Raw genomic sequence first — 17,552 nt, 5'->3', positions numbered from 1 at the left:
ATGGTGGTGTCCGCTTCTTTCAATGTCATCGCAATTTGTTTTCCTCAGTGTTAGGTAGTGAAACGTCCACATCTGGCATCTTCGCCTCCAGGATTTGTTCTCTGTCAACTTTAATGTCACCTTCAGGTCTTGGTACTTTAATGCCGAGCTCCCCTGTTACCAGGTCACCAGAAGGCTTTGTTGTCGATATTGAAAGTTCAGGGGTAGTCACCTTCACTTCAGCTTTACTTTCTGTTAAGATCTGCGGTTTCTTAATGTCAAGTTCTACTTTTGAAGATGTGATATCTATTTTGGTTGTAGACTCATCTCCTTTACCCTGTTTGGTTGAACCTTTAGAGAAAGAAATGCCAAATTTTGGCATATGAAGTTCTGGGATCTTGAATTTTCCCTTTTCCATTTTCAATTCTGCATCTTCTGAAGAAAGAATCTCAGACTCTCCATCTAGACCTTTGACTTCAATTTCTGCCTCAGGAAGTTTTATCTCAGTACCTGACTCTTGCACAGCCGATTTCACGTCTGAGCTCTTTATTTTAGGGAATGCAATATCAAAGTCAGGGATTTTTGGCAATTTGAATTTGCTTTCTTTACCCTTTTCTTCTAACGTTTCTCCTGGTAATTTAATATCAACATCTCTCTCTTCAACTTCAACAGACGGCATAGTTACAGTGAGTACCTGTTCAGGTTTTGACAGCATTGAAGCCTCTTGATCTTCACTCACTTGGACTTTGGGACCTTTAATTTCCAAATCCGCTTTTGGGAGTTTAATGTCTACTTTTGCTGAGCCAGCATCAACTGCATCTTTTGGAAGTTTTTCTGGTGATGCTGAAGATCCAAATGAAGGCATTTTAAAATGAGGCATTTTGAATTTTCCTTTCTTCTTCTCCTTTTCAGTGTCTTCCTTTGATGATGCTTCAATTTCTTCTCCGGTTTCTTTCTTTGTTTTCTCGATTTTTAGCAAATGAATGTCTGTTTCAACACCAGAAACGGTAACATCAAAATTTTTCATACCTGGAACGGACTCCACAAGCTCTGGCTGTTCGGGTTCCTTTAGTTGTACTTCTTTGCTTTGGAGGCGTGTCGTTATTGATGGTAGTTGGACATCTATTTGTGGAGCTGTCACAGAAATATTTTGTGAGGCGAGATCGATTTCAGGTCTTCCTCCACTGACATCAAGACCAGTTGTAACAGTTGTCACTTGAGGACCTTTAAAATCAACGGCTACTGCTGGTAATGAAACTTCAGGTTTGATCTCTCCCACATGTATTTCTTCTTTAGGCACTTTCTCTGCCGAGACTGACACTTCAAACATTGGCATTTTCACCTGGGGCATCTTGAATTTTATTTGTTTTCCATCTTTTTCCTTATCTTCCACGATTTCTTGTTCAGTATCCCCTTGTATTGCTGCAGGTTTTACTTTAGGTTTTGTTAAGGTGATATCCGTTTCTTTCAACGTCATAGCAATTTGTTTTTCCTTAGTGGTAGATAGTGAAACGTTCACATCTGGCATCTCCCCATCTAGGACTTGTTCTCTGTCAACTTTAATGTCACCTTCCAGTCTTGTTACATTAATGCTGGGCTCCCCTGTTGCCAGGTCACCAGAAGGCTTTGTTCTCAATATTGAAACTTCAGGGGCAGTCACCTTCACTTCAGCTTCACCTTCTGTTGAGATGTGCGGCTTCTTCACGTCAAGTTCTACTTTTGGAGATGTGATATCTAGTTTGGATATAGACTCATCCTCTTTACCCTGTTTGCTTGAACCTTTAGAGAAAGAAATGCCAAATTTTGGCATATGAAGCTCTGGCATCTTGAATTTTCCCTTTTCGATTTTCAATTCTGCATCTTCTGAAGAAAGAATCTCAGGCTCTCCATCTAGACCTTTGACTTCGATTTCTGCCTGAGGAAGTTTTGTCTCAGTACAAGGCTCATTCGCAGCCCATTTCACATCTGGGCCCTTTATTTTAGGGAATGCGATATCAAAGTCAGGGATTTTTGGCAATTTGAATTTGCTTTCTTTACCCTTTTCTTCTAATGTTTCTCCTGGTAATTTAATATCAACATCTCTCTCTTCAACTTCAACAGACGGCATAGTTACAGTGAGTACCTGTTCAGGTTTTGACAGCATTGAAGCCTCTTGAACTTCACTCACTTGGACTTTGGGACCTTTAATTTCCAAATCCGCTTTTGGGAGTTTAATGTCTACTTTTACTGAGCCAGCATCAACTGCATCTTTTGGAAGTTTTTCTGGTGATGCTGAAGATCCAAATGAAGGCATTTTAAAATGAGGCATTTTGAATTTTCCTTTCTTCTTCTCTTTTTCAGTGTCTTCCTTTGATGATGCTTCAATTTCTTCTCTTGTTTCTTTTTTTGTTTTCTCAATTTTTGGCAAATGAATGTCTGTTTCAACACCATGAACTGTAACATCAAAACTTTTTATACCTGGAATGTACTCCCCAAGCTCTGGCTGTACGGGTTCCTTTAATTGTACTTGTCTGGTTTGGAGGTGTGTTGTTTTTGATGGTAGTTGGACATCTATTTGTGGAGCTGCCACAGAAATATTTTGTGTGGCGAGATCGATGTCAGGTCTTGCTCCACTGACATCCAGACCAGTTGTCACAGTTGTCACTTTAGGACCTTCAACATCAACAGCTACGGCTGGTATTGAATCCTCAGGTTTGATCACTCCCACATGCATTTCTTGTTTAGGAACTTTTTCTGCCGAGACTGTCACTCCAAATGTTTGCCATTTCACATTGGGCATTTTGAATTTTATTTCTTTCTCATCTGTTTCTTTTTCTTCCAGGATTGCTTGTTCAGTATCCCCCTGTATTGCTCCAGTTTTTACTTTAGGTTTTGTTAAGGTGATATCTGTTTCTTTCAATGTCATCGCAATTTGTTTTTCCTCAGTGGTAGGTAGTGAAACATCCACATCTGGCATCTCCGCCTCTAGTACTTGTTTTCTGTCAACTTTAATGTAGCCTTCAAGTCTTGGTACTTTAATGCCGATCTCCCCTGTTGCCAGGTCAGCAGAAGGCTTTTTTGTTGATATTGAAAATTCATGGGCAGTCACCTTCACTTCAGCTTTACCTTCTGTTGAGATCTGCGGTTTCTCCACATCAAGTTCTACTTTTGGAGATGTGATATCTATTTTGGGTGTAGATTCATCTCCTTTATCCTGTTTACTTGAACCTTTAGAAAAAGAAATGCCAAATTTTGGCATATGAATTTGTGACATCTTGAATCTTCCCTTTTCCATTTTCAATTCTGCATCTTCTGAAGAAAGAATCTCAGGCTCTCCATCCAAACCTTTGACTTCGATTTCTGCCTCAGGAAGTTTTATCTCAGTTCCTGGCTCATGCACAGCCGATTTCACGTCTGAGCTCTTTATTTTAGGGAATGCGATATCAAAGTCAAGGAATTTTGGCAATTTGAATTTGCTTTCTTTACCCTTTTCTTCTAACGTTTCTCCTGGTAATTTAATATCAACATCTCTCTCTTCAACTTCAACAGACGGCATAGTTACAGTGAGTACCTGTTCAGGTTTTGACAGCATTGAAACCTTTTGATCTTCACTCACTTGGACTTTGGGACCTTTCATTTCCAAATCCGCTTTTGGGAGTGTAATGTCTACTTTGCTGAGCCAGCTTCAACTGCATCTTTTGGAAGTTTTTCTGGTGATGCTGAAGATCCAAATGAAGGCATTTTAAAATGAGGCATTTTGAATTTTTCTTTCTTCTTCTCCTTTTCAGTGTCTTCCTTTGATGATGCTTCAATTTGTTCTCCGGTTTCTCTCTTTGTTTTCTCGATTTTTGGCAAATGAATGTCTGTTTCAACACCAGGAACGGTAACATCAAAATTTTTCATACCTGGAACGTACTCCACAAGCTCTGGCTGTTCGGGTTCCTTTAGTTGTACTTCTTTGCTTTGGAGGCGTGTCGTTATTGATGGTAATTGGACATGTATTTGTGGAGCTGTCACAGAAATATTTTGTGAGGCGAGATCGATTTCAGGCCTTGCTCCACTGACATCAAGACCAGTTGTAACAGTTGTCACTTGAGGACCTTTAAAATCAACGGCTACTACTGGTAATGAAACTTCAGGTTTAATCTCTCCCACATGTATTTCTTCTTTAGGCACTTTCTCTGCCGAGACTGACACTTCAAACTTTGGCATTTTCACCTGGGGCATCTTGAATTTTATTTGTTTTCCATCTTTATCCTTATCTTCCACGATTTCTCGTTCAGTATCCACTTGCATTGCTGCAGGTTTTAGTTTAGGTTTTGTTATGGTGGTGTCCGCTTCTTTTAATGTCATCGCAATTTGTTTTTCCTCAGTGGTAGGTAGTGAAATGTCCACATCTGGCATCTCCGCCTCCAGAATTTGTTCTCTGTCAACTTTAATGTCACCTTTAGGTCTTGGTACTTTAATGCCGAGCTCCCCTGTTACCAGGTCAGCAGAAGGCTTTTTTGTTGATATTGAAAATTCATGGGCAGTCACCTTCACTTCAGCTTTACCTTCTGTTGAGATCTGCGGTTTCTCCACATCAAGTTCTACTTTTGGAGATGTGATATCTATTTTGGATGTAGATTCATCTCCTTTATCCTGTTTACTTGAACCTTTAGAAAAAGAAATGCCAAATTTTGGCATATGAATTTGTGACATCTTGAATCTTCCCTTTTCCATTTTCAATTCTGCATCTTCTGAAGAAAGAATCTCAGGCTCTCCATCCAAACCTTTGACTTCGATTTCTGCCTCAGGAAGTTTTATCTCAGTTCCTGGCTCATGCACAGCCGATTTCACGTCTGAGCTCTTTATTTTAGGGAATGCGATATCAAAGTCAAGGAATTTTGGCAATTTGAATTTGCTTTCTTTACCCTTTTCTTCTAACGTTTCTCCTGGTAATTTAATATCAACATCTCTCTCTTCAACTTCAACAGACGGCATAGTTACAGTGAGTACCTGTTCAGGTTTTGACAGCATTGAAACCTTTTGATCTTCACTCACTTGGACTTTGGGACCTTTCATTTCCAAATCCGCTTTTGGGAGTGTAATGTCTACTTTTGCTGAGCCAGCTTCAACTGCATCTTTTGGAAGTTTTTCTGGTGATGCTGAAGATCCAAATGAAGGCATTTTAAAATGAGGCATTTTGAATTTTTCTTTCTTCTTCTCCTTTTCAGTGTCTTCCTTTGATGATGCTTCAATTTCTTCTCCGGTTTCTCTCTTTGTTTTCTCGATTTTTGGCAAATGAATGTCTGTTTCAACACCAGGAACGGTAACATCAAAATTTTTCATACCTGGAACGTACTCCACAAGCTCTGGCTGTTCGGGTTCCTTTAGTTGTACTTCTTTGCTTTGGAGGCGTGTCGTTATTGATGGTAATTGGACATCTATTTGTGGAGCTGTCACAGAAATATTTTGTGAGGCGAGATCGATTTCAGGCCTTGCTCCACTGACATCAAGACCAGTTGTAACAGTTGTCACTTGAGGACCTTTAAAATCAACGGCTACTACTGGTAATGAAACTTCAGGTTTAATCTCTCCCACATGTATTTCTTCTTTAGGCACTTTCTCTGCCGAGACTGACACTTCAAACTTTGGCATTTTCACCTGGGGCATCTTGAATTTTATTTGTTTTCCATCTTTTTCCTTATCTTCCACGATTTCTCGTTCAGTATCCACTTGCATTGCTGCAGGTTTTAGTTTAGGTTTTGTTATGGTGGTGTCCGCTTCTTTTAATGTCATCGCAATTTGTTTTTCCTCAGTGGTAGGTAGTGAAATGTCCACATCTGGCATCTCCGCCTCCAGAATTTGTTCTCTGTCAACTTTAATGTCACCTTCAGGTCTTGGTACTTTAATGCCGAGCTCCCCTGTTACCAGGTCACCAGAAGGCTTTGTTGTCGATATTGAAAGTTCAGGGGTAGTCACCTTCACTTCAGCTTTACTTTCTGTTAAGATCTGCGGTTTCTTAATGTCAAGTTCTACTTTTGAAGATGTGATATCTATTTTGGTTGTAGACTCATCTCCTTTACCCTGTTTGGTTGAACCTTTAGAGAAAGAAATGCCAAATTTTGGCATATGAAGTTCTGGGATCTTGAATTTTCCCTTTTCCATTTTCAATTCTGCATCTTCTGAAGAAAGAATCTCAGACTCTCCATCTAGACCTTTGACTTCGATTTCTGCCTCAGGAAGTTTTGTCTCAGTACAAGGCTCATTCGCAGCCCATTTCACATCTGGGCCCTTTATTTTAGGGAATGCGATATCAAAGTCAGGGATTTTTGGCAATTTGAATTTGCTTTCTTTACCCTTTTCTTCTAACGTTTCTCCTGGTAATTTAATATCAACATCTCTCTCTTCAACTTCAACAGACGGCATAGTTACAGTGAGTACCTGTTCAGGTTTTGACAGCATTGAAGCCTCTTGAACTTCACTCACTTGCACTTTGGGACCTTTAATTTCCAAATCCGCTTTTGGGAGTTTAATGTCTACTTTTACTGAGCCAGCATCAACTGCATCTTTTGGAAGTTTTTCTGGTGATGCTGAAGATCCAAATGAAGGCATTTTAAAATGAGGCATTTTGAATTTTCCTTTCTTCTTCTCTTTTTCAGTGTCTTCCTTTGATGATGCTTCAATTTCTTGTCTTGTTTCTTTTTTTGTTTTCTCAATTTTCGGCAAATGAATGTCTGTTTCAACACCATGAACTGTAACATCAAAACTTTTCATACCTGGAATGTACTCCCCAAGCTCTGGCTGTACGGGTTCCTTTAATTGTACTTGTCTGGTTTGGAGGTGTGTTGTTTTTGATGGTAGTTGGACATCTATTTGTGGAGCTGCCACAGAAATATTTTGTGTGGCGAGATCGATGTCAGGTCTTGCGCCACTGACATCCAGACCATTTGTAACAGTTGTCACTTTAGGACCTTCAACATCAACAGCTACGGCTGGTACTGAAACCTCAGGTTTGATCACTCCCACATGCATTTCTTGTTTAGGAACTTTTTCCTCCGAGACTGACACTCCAAATGTTTGCCATTTCACATTGGGCATTTTGAATTTTATTTCTTTTCCATCTGTTTCTTTTTCTTCCAGGATTGCTTGTTCAGTATCCCCCTGTATTGCTCCGGGTTTTAGTTTAGGTTTTGTTATGGTGGTGTCTGCTTCTTTCAATGTCATCGCAATTTGTTTTTCCTCAGTGTTAGGTAGTGAAACGTCCACATCTGGCATCTTCGCCTCCAGGATTTGTTCTCTGTCAACTTTAATGTCACCTTCAGGTCTTGGTACTTTAATGCCGAGCTCCCCTGTTACCAGGTCACCAGAAGGCTTTGTTGTCGATATTGAAAGTTCAGGGGTAGTCACCTTCACTTCAGCTTTACTTTCTGTTAAGATCTGCGGTTTCTTAATGTCAAGTTCTACTTTTGAAGATGTGATATCTATTTTGGTTGTAGACTCATCTCCTTTACCCTGTTTGGTTGAACCTTTAGAGAAAGAAATGCCAAATTTTGGCATATGAAGTTCTGGGATCTTGAATTTTCCCTTTTCCATTTTCAATTCTGCATCTTCTGAAGAAAGAATCTCAGACTCTCCATCTAGACCTTTGACTTCAATTTCTGCCGCAGGAAGTTTTATCTCAGTACCTGACTCTTGCACAGCCGATTTCACGTCTGAGCTCTTTATTTTAGGGAATGCAATATCAAAGTCAGGGATTTTTGGCAATTTGAATTTGCTTTCTTTACCCTTTTCTTCTAACGTTTCTCCTGGTAATTTAATATCAACATCTCTCTCTTCAACTTCAACAGACGGCATAGTTACAGTGAGTACCTGTTCAGGTTTTGACAGCATTGAAGCCTCTTGATCTTCACTCACTTGGACTTTGGGACCTTTAATTTCCAAATCCGCTTTTGGGAGTTTAATGTCTACTTTTGCTGAGCCAGCATCAACTGCATCTTTTGGAAGTTTTTCTGGTGATGCTGAAGATCCAAATGAAGGCATTTTAAAATGAGGCATTTTGAATTTTCCTTTCTTCTTCTCCTTTTCAGTGTCTTCCTTTGATGATGCTTCAATTTCTTCTCTGGTTTCTTTCTTTGTTTTCTCGATTTTTAGCAAATGAATGTCTGTTTCAACACCAGGAACGGTAACATCAAAATTTTTCATACCTGGAACGGACTCCACAAGCTCTGGCTGTTCGGGTTCCTTTAGTTGTACTTCTTTGCTTTGGAGGCGTGTCGTTATTGATGGTAGTTGGACATCTATTTGTGGAGCTGTCACAGAAATATTTTGTGAGGCGAGATCGATTTCAGGTCTTCCTCCACTGACATCAAGACCAGTTGTAACAGTTGTCACTTGAGGACCTTTAAAATCAACGGCTACTGCTGGTAATGAAACTTCAGGTTTGATCTCTCCCACATGTATTTCTTCTTTAGGCACTTTCTCTGCCGAGACTGACACTTCAAACATTGGCATTTTCACCTGGGGCATCTTGAATTTTATTTGTTTTCCATCTTTTTCCTTATCTTCCACGATTTCTTGTTCAGTATCCCCTTGTATTGCTGCAGGTTTTACTTTAGGTTTTGTTAAGGTGATATCCGTTTCTTTCAACGTCATAGCAATTTGTTTTTCCTTAGTGGTAGATAGTGAAACGTTCACATCTGGCATCTCCCCATCTAGGACTTGTTCTCTGTCAACTTTAATGTCACCTTCCAGTCTTGTTACATTAATGCCGAGCTCCCCTGTTACCAGGTCACCAGAAGGCTTTGTTGTCGATATTGAAATTTCAGGGGCAGTCACCTTCACTTTAGCTTTACTTTCTGTTAAGATCTGTGGTTTCTTAATGTCAAGTTCTACTTTTGGAGATGTGATATCTATTTTGGTTGTAGACTCATCTCCTTTACCCTGTTTGCTTGAACTTTTAGAGAAAGAAATGCTAAATTTTGACATATGAATTTCTGGCATCTTGAATTTTCCCTTTTCCATTTTCAATTCTGCATCTTCTGAAGAAAGAATCTCAGACTCTCCATCTAGACCTTTGACTTCGATTTCTGCCGCAGGAAGTTTTGTCTCAGTATCTGACTCTTGCACAGCCGATTTCACGTCTGAGCTCTTTATGTTAGGGAATGCAATATCAAAGTCAGGGATTTTTGGTAATTTGAATTTGCTTTCTTTACCCTTTTCTTCTAACGTTTCTCCTGGTAATTTAATATCAACATCTCTCTCTTCAACTTCAACAGACGGCATAGTTACAGTGAGTACCTGTTCAGGTTTTGACAGCATTGAAGCCTCTTGATCTTCACTCACTTGGACTTTGGGACCTTTAATTTCCAAATCCGCTTTTGGGAGTGTAATGTCTACTTTTGCTGAGCCAGCATCAACTGCATCTTTTGGAAGTTTTTCTGGTGATGCTGAAGATCCAAATGAAGGCATTTTAAAGTGAGGCATTTTGAATTTTCCTTTCTTCTTCTCTTTTTCAATGTCTTCCTTTGATGATGCTTCAATTTCTTCTCTTGTTTCTTTTTTTGTTTTCTCAATTTTCTCCAAATTAATGTCTGTTTCAACACCATGAACCGTAACAGCAAAACTTTTCGTACCTGGAATGTACTCCCCAAGCTCTGGCTGTACGGGTTCCTTTAATTGTACTTGTCTGGTTTGGAGGCGTGTCGTTATTGATGGTGGTTGGGCATCTATTTGTGGAGCTGCCACACAAATAGTTTGTTTGGCGAGATCAATGCCAGGTCTTCCTCTACTGACATCAAGACCAGTTGTAACAGTTGTTACTTGAATTTCTTTAACATCAACAGCTACGGCTGGTATTGAAACCTCAGGTTTGATCACTCCCACATGCATTTCTTGTTTAGGAACTTTTTCTTCCGAGACTGACACTCCAAATGTTTGCCATTTCACATTGGGCATTTTGAATTTTATTTCTTTTCCATCTGTTTCTTTTTGTTCCTGGACTGCTTGTTCATTATCCCCCTTTATTGCTCCTGCTTTTAGTTTAGGGTTTGTTAAATTGATGTCTGTTTCTTTCAATGTCATTGCAGTTTGTTTTTCCTTCGTGGTAGGTAGTGAAACGTCTATATCTGGAATCTTTGCCTCTAGGACTTGTTCCCTGTCAACTTTAATGTCACCTTCAGGTCTTGGTACTTTAATGCCAAGCTCCCCTGTTACCAGGTCAACAGATGGCTTTGTTTTCGATATTGAAATTTCAGGGGTAGTCAAATTCACTTCAGCTTTACCTTCTGTTGAGATGTGTGGTTTCTTCACATCAAGTTCTACTTTTGGAGATGTGATATCTGTTTTGGATGTAGCCTCATCTCCTTTACTCTGTTTGCTTGAACCTTTAGAGAAAGAAATGCCAAATTTTGGCATATGAATTTCTGGCATCTTGAATTTTCCCTTTTCCATTTTCATTTTTGCATCTTCTGAAGAAAGAATCTCGGACTCTCCATCTAGACCTTTGACTTTGATTTCTGCCTCAGAAAGTTTTGTCTCAGTACCTGGCCCATTCGCAGCCGATTTCACATCTGTTCCCTTTATTTTAGAGAATGCAATATCAAAGTCAGGGATTTTTGGTAATTTGAATTTGCTTTCTTTACCCTTTTCTTCTAACGTTTCTCCTGGTAATTTAATATCAACATCTCTCTCTTCAACTTCAACAGACGGCATAGTTACACTGAGTACCTGTTTAGGTTTTGACAGCGTTGAATCCTCTTGATCACTCACTTGGACTTCGGGACCTTTAATTTCCAAATCCGCTTTTGGGAGTGTAATGTCTACTTTTGCTGTGCCAGCATCAACTGCATCTTTTGGAAGTTTTTCTGGTGATGCTGAAGATCCAAATGAAGGCATTTTGAATTTTCCTTTCTTCTTCTCCTTTTTAGTGTCTTTCTTTGATGATGCTTCAGTTTCTTCTCTGATTTCTTTCTTTGTTTTCTCGATTTTCGGCAAATGAATGTCTGTTTCCACCACAGGAACGGTAACATCAAAATTTTTCATACCTGGAACGGTCTCCACAAGCTCTGGCTGTCCGGGTTCCATTAGTTGTACTTCTCTGATTTGGAGGTGTGTCATTATTGATGGTAGTTGGACATCTGTTTGTGGAGCTGTCACAGAAATATTTTGTGAGGCAAGATCTATTTCAGGTCTTCCTCCACTGACATCAAGACCAGTTGTAACAGTTGTGACTTGAGGACCTTTAATATCAACTGCTACTGCTGGTAATGAAACCTCAGGTTTGATCTCTCCCACATGTATTTCTTCTTTAGGCACTTTCTCTGCCGAGACTGACACTCCAAATGTTGACATTTTCACCTGGGGTATCTTGAATTTTATTTGTTTTCCATCTTTTTCCTTATCTTCCATGATTGTTTCTTCAGTACCCCCCTGTATTGCTCCATGTTTTAGTTTAGGTTCTGTTAAGGTTATGCCCGTTTCTTTCAATGTCATCGAAATTTGTTTTTCCTTGGTCGTTGGTATTGAAACGTCCACATCCGGCATCTCTGCCTCTAGGACTTGTTCTTTATCAACTTTAATGTCACCTTCAGGTTTTGTTAATTTAATGCTGGGCTCCCCTGTTACCAAGTTACCAGAAGGCTTTGTTGTCGATATTGAAAATGTGGGGACAGTCACATTCACTTCAGCTTTACCTTCCTTTGAGATGTGCTGTTTCCTCACGTCAAGTTCTACTTTTGGAGATGTGATATCTATTTTGGATGTAGACTCAAACCCTTTTCCCTCTTTGCTTGAACCTTTAGATATAGAAATGCCAAATTGTGGCATATGAATTTCTTGCATCTTGAATTTTCCATTTTCCTTGCTTTTTTCTTCATTTTCTAAAGATAAAGTCTGAGCTTGCACATGTGGAATTTTGACTTCTGTTTTTGCTTTTGAGAACTTTGTCTCAGTTGTTTGGTCATGTATATTCCTTTTTATGTCTTTACCCTTCATTTTGGGACCTTGGATATCAATATCTGAGCTTTTTGGCAATTTGAATTTTCTTACACTACTTTTTTCATCGAGTGGTTCCATTGGTTCTTTAACTTCAGCAGAATGCTCACTGACCATGACGATGTTTTTAGGTTTTGAGAGCGTGAAATCCTTTTCGCTTTCAGTTTTTTGGATTTCAGGATCTTTCTTTTCCATATCTGTTTTCAGCTGTTTAATGTCTACTTTTTTTGTACTTGTATCTTCTGCATCTGCTGGAAGTTTTTCTGTTGATTCATTTATTTCAAATGAAGGCATTTTAAAGTGAGGTATTTTGAATTTTCCTTTCTTCTTTTTATTTTCTCTGTCATCCATTGATAATGTTTGAACATCCCCTCCAGCTTCATTGAGTGTTTCCTTTGCTTTCAGACATTCAGTATCTGTTCTTTCACAACAAATTTCACTAGCTTCTGTCTTTAGATATGTAGTAGGTTCGGGTTTTCCTAGTTGGATTTGTTTTGGCCCCTTTGATTCAAAATCTTTTTCAGAAATATCAAATTTAAGAGTTTTTTCTTCGGGTGTTCTAAACTGTCCTATTTCTGGTAATGCACCTCGTTGGGTCTCTTCCCTTGCTTTAGAAAATACTATTTTTTCTTTAGTAGGTAAAAGTGAAGTTTTTTCAACCTCTAATGAATCTTTCATTTCTTTCATCCCACCTCTTTGGATATGTGATGTAGTACAAATAGTTGTTTCGTGTAATAATGTGTCCTCACTCTGCTTCTTTTCCTTCATTTTTAGTTTAGGCATATTTCTTGGGTCTGTAAGTGTATCATGCATTTTAATCATTTCTTCTTCACCTGCTATGTGTGTCTTTTGTATATATGAGATTGTGGCTATATCGCCTTGTTGAGTTATTGTTCTGTTTTGTTCATTTTTACCTTTGTCTCTATTGATTGCATCAATATTTGTGTAATCTCCTATTTTTTCATCTTTGATATCACTATTAGGTTGTATAATATCAAATTTAAGTCTAGATGTAAACATGTCACTTTTCTGTGTGTTTATTTCAACGTCAAGCTGACGACTCTTTACATCCACACAGGATACAATATGCGGAACTTCCGCATCTTTTTGAAAAGCATCCTCAGATCCCAGAGTACCATCTTGTGTCGACCAAACATCATACTTCAGTGTCTGACCTAGCACGTTTGGCATACTTTCTACTATTATGAACTTAGGAGATGTTTCTTCCTCAAAGTGCTCGTCTTCTCGGTCAGTGCTTTTAATAGTAACTCTCAACTCTGATCTAAGTCTTGATGTTCTTCTTTCTTGTGGTTCACATTTTACAAAGGTGTTCTCTGCTTCCATGGTTTGTATACTTATGGAGCTGTCTTGTATCTGGAGGGAATTATCCAGATTAAGAGGTTTTTCTTTGCTTTGGCTGATTTCAACTTCAGGGCCTATAACATTTGAAAAGGCATATTCTTTTTTCACTCTTGTTGCAAGTTGTCTTTCATTGGTATCCTGTGAATATATTTCTGACTTTCCACTTTTTATGCCGTCCATGGCATTTAATGAACGCTGTTTGGATAAGTACTTCTTTGAAGATCTTGATTCTGTTTTCAAATGTTCTGAAGGCTTTACTGTAGATTCCATGCTCAGTTCTTCTTCCACTTTGTTCTTCAGAGTCCTTGTTCCTTGAATTGATAATCTGTTTTTCTCTTTCATTTTTTTTGATTGAAGAGGTTCATCAGACTGACATGAAGATTCAGCATCACTGTTGGTTGGACTTGTTTCTGTTTGTTTATGTTCATCTGTTTCTGGTGTACTTTGAGATCTTCTGAACTGCATTTTTTTCCCCTTAGTTAGTGATGGGAATTTAGGCCATGAAATTCTATTGTCTTGTTGCCTGTGTTTTCTTGCTCTTCCCCTTTCCGTTGTTATATCTACATCATCTTGAAATATAATGTTTTTGTTTTCTTCCTTCTGAAATTAAATTAAATGTAATTTTACATAATATTTCATGATGTTTAATAATAAAAATAAACATTCTGTTTGCTTCTTCCTCCCATTTTCTTAAAATAGTTCTTTACATTTTATGGTAGCAAATAGGTTAAACCAATCCCAAAATGATATAGAAAAAAAAGAAATTACTTTATACATGATCATGGTCTCACTCAATTGATCACTTTACTGGTTTTCCGTTAACCTAATGTGCATGTCTTTGGGATGTGGGAGGAAAATGGTATATGCAAAGACCCCCCCACACACACACATAGAGAGCTCCAAGGCAGCTGGTATAACTACCCAAGGACTCTACTTTGGTCCTGGTTACTGTACATTTTATAAACTGATATATTGATTGTACAAGTTTTTCTAGTAGAAAAACTACATTGTATCAGCTGTGTAGAATGTACATTTTTACTTTCTGCCATTTTGGAATTTTGTTTTTTTGTTGGAATTGATATATCAAAGTCAGAGCTTTTTCACTGTTTGAATGTAGTTTCTTTACTGTTGATTAAATGGTTCCAGTGATAACTTAATTATAAGATCTGTATCTGTATTCAGCATCAGCAGAAGTCACAATAATAGTGATCACTTTTTCAGGTTTTTTACAGCGTGAAATCCTTCTCACTTTCACTTATTACACTTATTGCACTGCATCCTTTGGACATTTTTTCTGGAAATTATGATATTTCAAACAAAGTGATTTGTGGTTTAATCTCACCCTCTGTTTGTATATTTTAAAAAATCATGTTAGTCATTATACCAAAATGGACTAACATTAATAAAAGGAGACATTTTTGATTGTTTTGCTCCATTAAGATTGGCAGCTTTTTAACATATAAAGAACATCTTCATATGATTTTATAATTTAATATTTTAAGACATTGTGAGGGGCTTCTAAGCAGACAAGTACTGTCTGGATGGCACAGGTTATTGTAGAGTTTCACTAAAAGTCTTAGGGCCAGAAAGAAAACCACATTGGTATTGACAGGGGTACTCTTCATGTTAATCTGAGAAGAAAGGGGTCTAGTGTATGGCAGACCCTGTGATGTACAGCATCAAAATCGCACCATGTCAAAAGAGGAAGATTGGCACTCTGAGAAAAAGACTGGAATTGTTCTTCAGAACTGTAGAAGCTCTCTAAGGCCCACTTGGTAGCATAGTGGGGGTTCTCTTCAAAAGATAAAGTAAATTAAATTGTATAGAGAGAAAGAGAGGTTACAGCAGATAGTATAATACTAGGACATTTATTTTAATGTATGAGTCTTTGGATTTAATCTTTGCATTTCTGAGAGGTAAAGTCACAGTGGCACTGTTGTTAGTGCTGCTGCCTCACAGGCCCAGAGTCCTGGCTTTGAATCCAGGAGGATGTGTCTGTGTGGAGTTTGTATCTTCTCCCAGTGTATATGTGGATTTTTCTCTGGGTACTCAGTTTTCCTTCCATATCCTGAAGATATGTGCTTTAGGTTAAAACTATTAAAAACTGATTAGTTAAAATTAACTGATTAAACTGGCCCAGTATGAGTGAGTGAATTGAATGATCAGGTGCTGAGAATAGATAGACTGATGGATCGGTGGTGCTTTGAGACTTAAAACAGCACTTCAGGGTCAGATTTGTAAATTTCAAAGAGACGCAAATGTCAGTTTGTTATTAATTCTATGCTGAGCCAGCTGATTCAAGTTAAATTGAAAACAAAATTGCCATTAAATTAAAAAAATCAGTTAAAAAGAACAATTGTAGCTGATCTGGCCCCAAGAACCTTAGGGTGACTACCCTAACCTTAAGGAGTACATTTTCATTTTCACCATACTGTACAGTGGCTACCTCATAGTAAAGCACATCATAGAATATATTGTATCATATATGAGTACGTTTGGACACTATGTGTCCTTTTTCCTGTGTTTTGCACATTGATTCTCAAGATGTTTTAAGAAATGCTACTAGACAAGATGAGAGCTGATCTCAGAAACCAAAAAATTAAAACTGATCAACTTACAAGGCATGTTGTTTCCGGGTGCTTGCGTTTTAAGCATAACTGCATTTTGTAGGTTTCAGAATGCTCTAAAATTTTCACAACATCTTCATATTTGGCATCATCAAAGTATATTGTGACACTCAATATTTGATCACCTAATGTAAACAAATACATATAATCAACAGTGCAAAATAAAAGGACTTTACAAAAGAAATTTATCTTCTTACTCAGTGGTGCCTTGACAACAATTACAACCTTTACTATTGGAAAAAAACAAGTAGCTAGTCAAAGACTGCAGGATGTAGACCACACTGTCATACTGTTGACAGTGTGAACATCACTGGTGAACTAAAATGGCAAAACGTATTTTAGCTATCGTCAAGAATGCTCAGCAGTGCTTAGACACCTAAAGAAAGCTTGGATTTCTCCATCTGTTCTCACAAAACTCTATAGCTGCACAGTGGAGTATATCCTTCTCTTTTTGCATAATATCGTGGTGAGACACCTGCTTAGCTCAATAACATGAGAACTGCAGAATGTTACTGGCACAAAGCTGACTTCAGGCCATATAAAACACATTCTGCCTTGGAAAGGTAAATGGTATTATTAAAGTCCTCAGCCTGCACAGTCAATTTTCTCACTTGTCTCTTCTGGTAAACAATACAGGACCATTCACACAGTAGATTCTGAGATTAGTAGACTTGCAGGTTATAAGGTTATATAACAACCAGTCATATAAAGAAATACTGTATATGTTCTTCTATCTGTACACAGTATACAGGTTTTAAATATATATAGAGAAGAGAAAAGTCATATTGAGACTATTGCCTGAAAAAGATGATTTTCTGCAGTCATAATGACCTTTTGCAAAAACACTTTGACAGTTATACGGGGTCCCAACTCTTTACAGTTTTCTTCTGTCTTCCTTACCATATATATACACATATATACATAATTATATAGATACTAGCGACTGGGAGCCTGATCAAATCGGGCTATAAATTCTACGTTTGTGAAATCCATACTTTCTCTGCAAAGAATTATTTGTTTTTTTAAGTCCTTGAAATGATTTTGTTATCATGGCACTGATTTGTGCTTAAAATAGACCTTTTCGGCCGATGTAACGAAGAGCTAAATGGCGATACATTCTAAATTACTTACGGTTCCGGAGCTGTCAGAGGGTTTAAGTCAGTCGACGATGTTAGTCTTGGAAAGTACGCCCCACCAAACCAACGTTCCAAAAACCAACCTAAGTTACTGTTATCTGCTCGAACCAACACCGACTTACTACACTCGGCCGTCCAGCGGCGTCACTGAAGCATTCAAACATTCTTAGCCAATCATGCAATAATGTGTCCACGTTTGCCACGTTATGTTGTAACTACAGAGGCAGAGTCCCATTGCATGGTTCTAACTTTTATTGAGTCGAGGTATTGACGTGAACACCATACATACGAGGTATTGACGCGAACACCATAAATACGGATAGTATCAAATTATATATAAGGATGGTACATTTTATGTATATCGTATTTGTATGTGCCATTTTGTTGGCACTGTATCACTGTAACTATTCTGAGGAGATATGAAGCATGAATTTCATCATATTATACACATTAAGCTTGATTAATACTGAACCCATCAAGTATATTCATGATT

The 17,552-nt window shown here is 38.2% G+C and overlaps 1 protein-coding gene across 2 annotated transcripts in view; it reads right to left on the bottom strand.

The window, feature by feature from the left end:
* Nucleotides 1-3,613: 3,613 nt before the first annotated feature.
* LOC120518724 (protein AHNAK2-like) overlaps nucleotides 3,614-17,552 on the bottom strand; it is a 62,238-nt gene continuing 48,299 nt past the window's right edge. The window contains exons 6-7 of one of the 2 annotated variants that reach the window (XM_039741653.1): nucleotides 15,915-16,048; nucleotides 3,614-13,896 (exon numbers count right to left, since the gene is read on the bottom strand). In XM_039741653.1, coding sequence (XP_039597587.1) covers nucleotides 3,625-13,896; nucleotides 15,915-16,048 — 10,406 coding nt within the window. In that variant the 3' untranslated portion in view covers nucleotides 3,614-3,624. The remainder of the gene's footprint in view (nucleotides 13,897-15,914; nucleotides 16,049-17,552) is intronic. The other variant, XM_039741654.1, reaches the window with a different exon arrangement.

The sequence above is a fragment of the Polypterus senegalus genome, chromosome 18 (assembly GCF_016835505.1).
Source record: "Polypterus senegalus isolate Bchr_013 chromosome 18, ASM1683550v1, whole genome shotgun sequence".
NCBI classification, from domain to species: domain Eukaryota; kingdom Metazoa; phylum Chordata; class Cladistia; order Polypteriformes; family Polypteridae; genus Polypterus; species Polypterus senegalus.
Note: the sequence above shows the minus strand (reverse complement) of the source record. Positions and strands in the feature narration are given on the sequence as shown.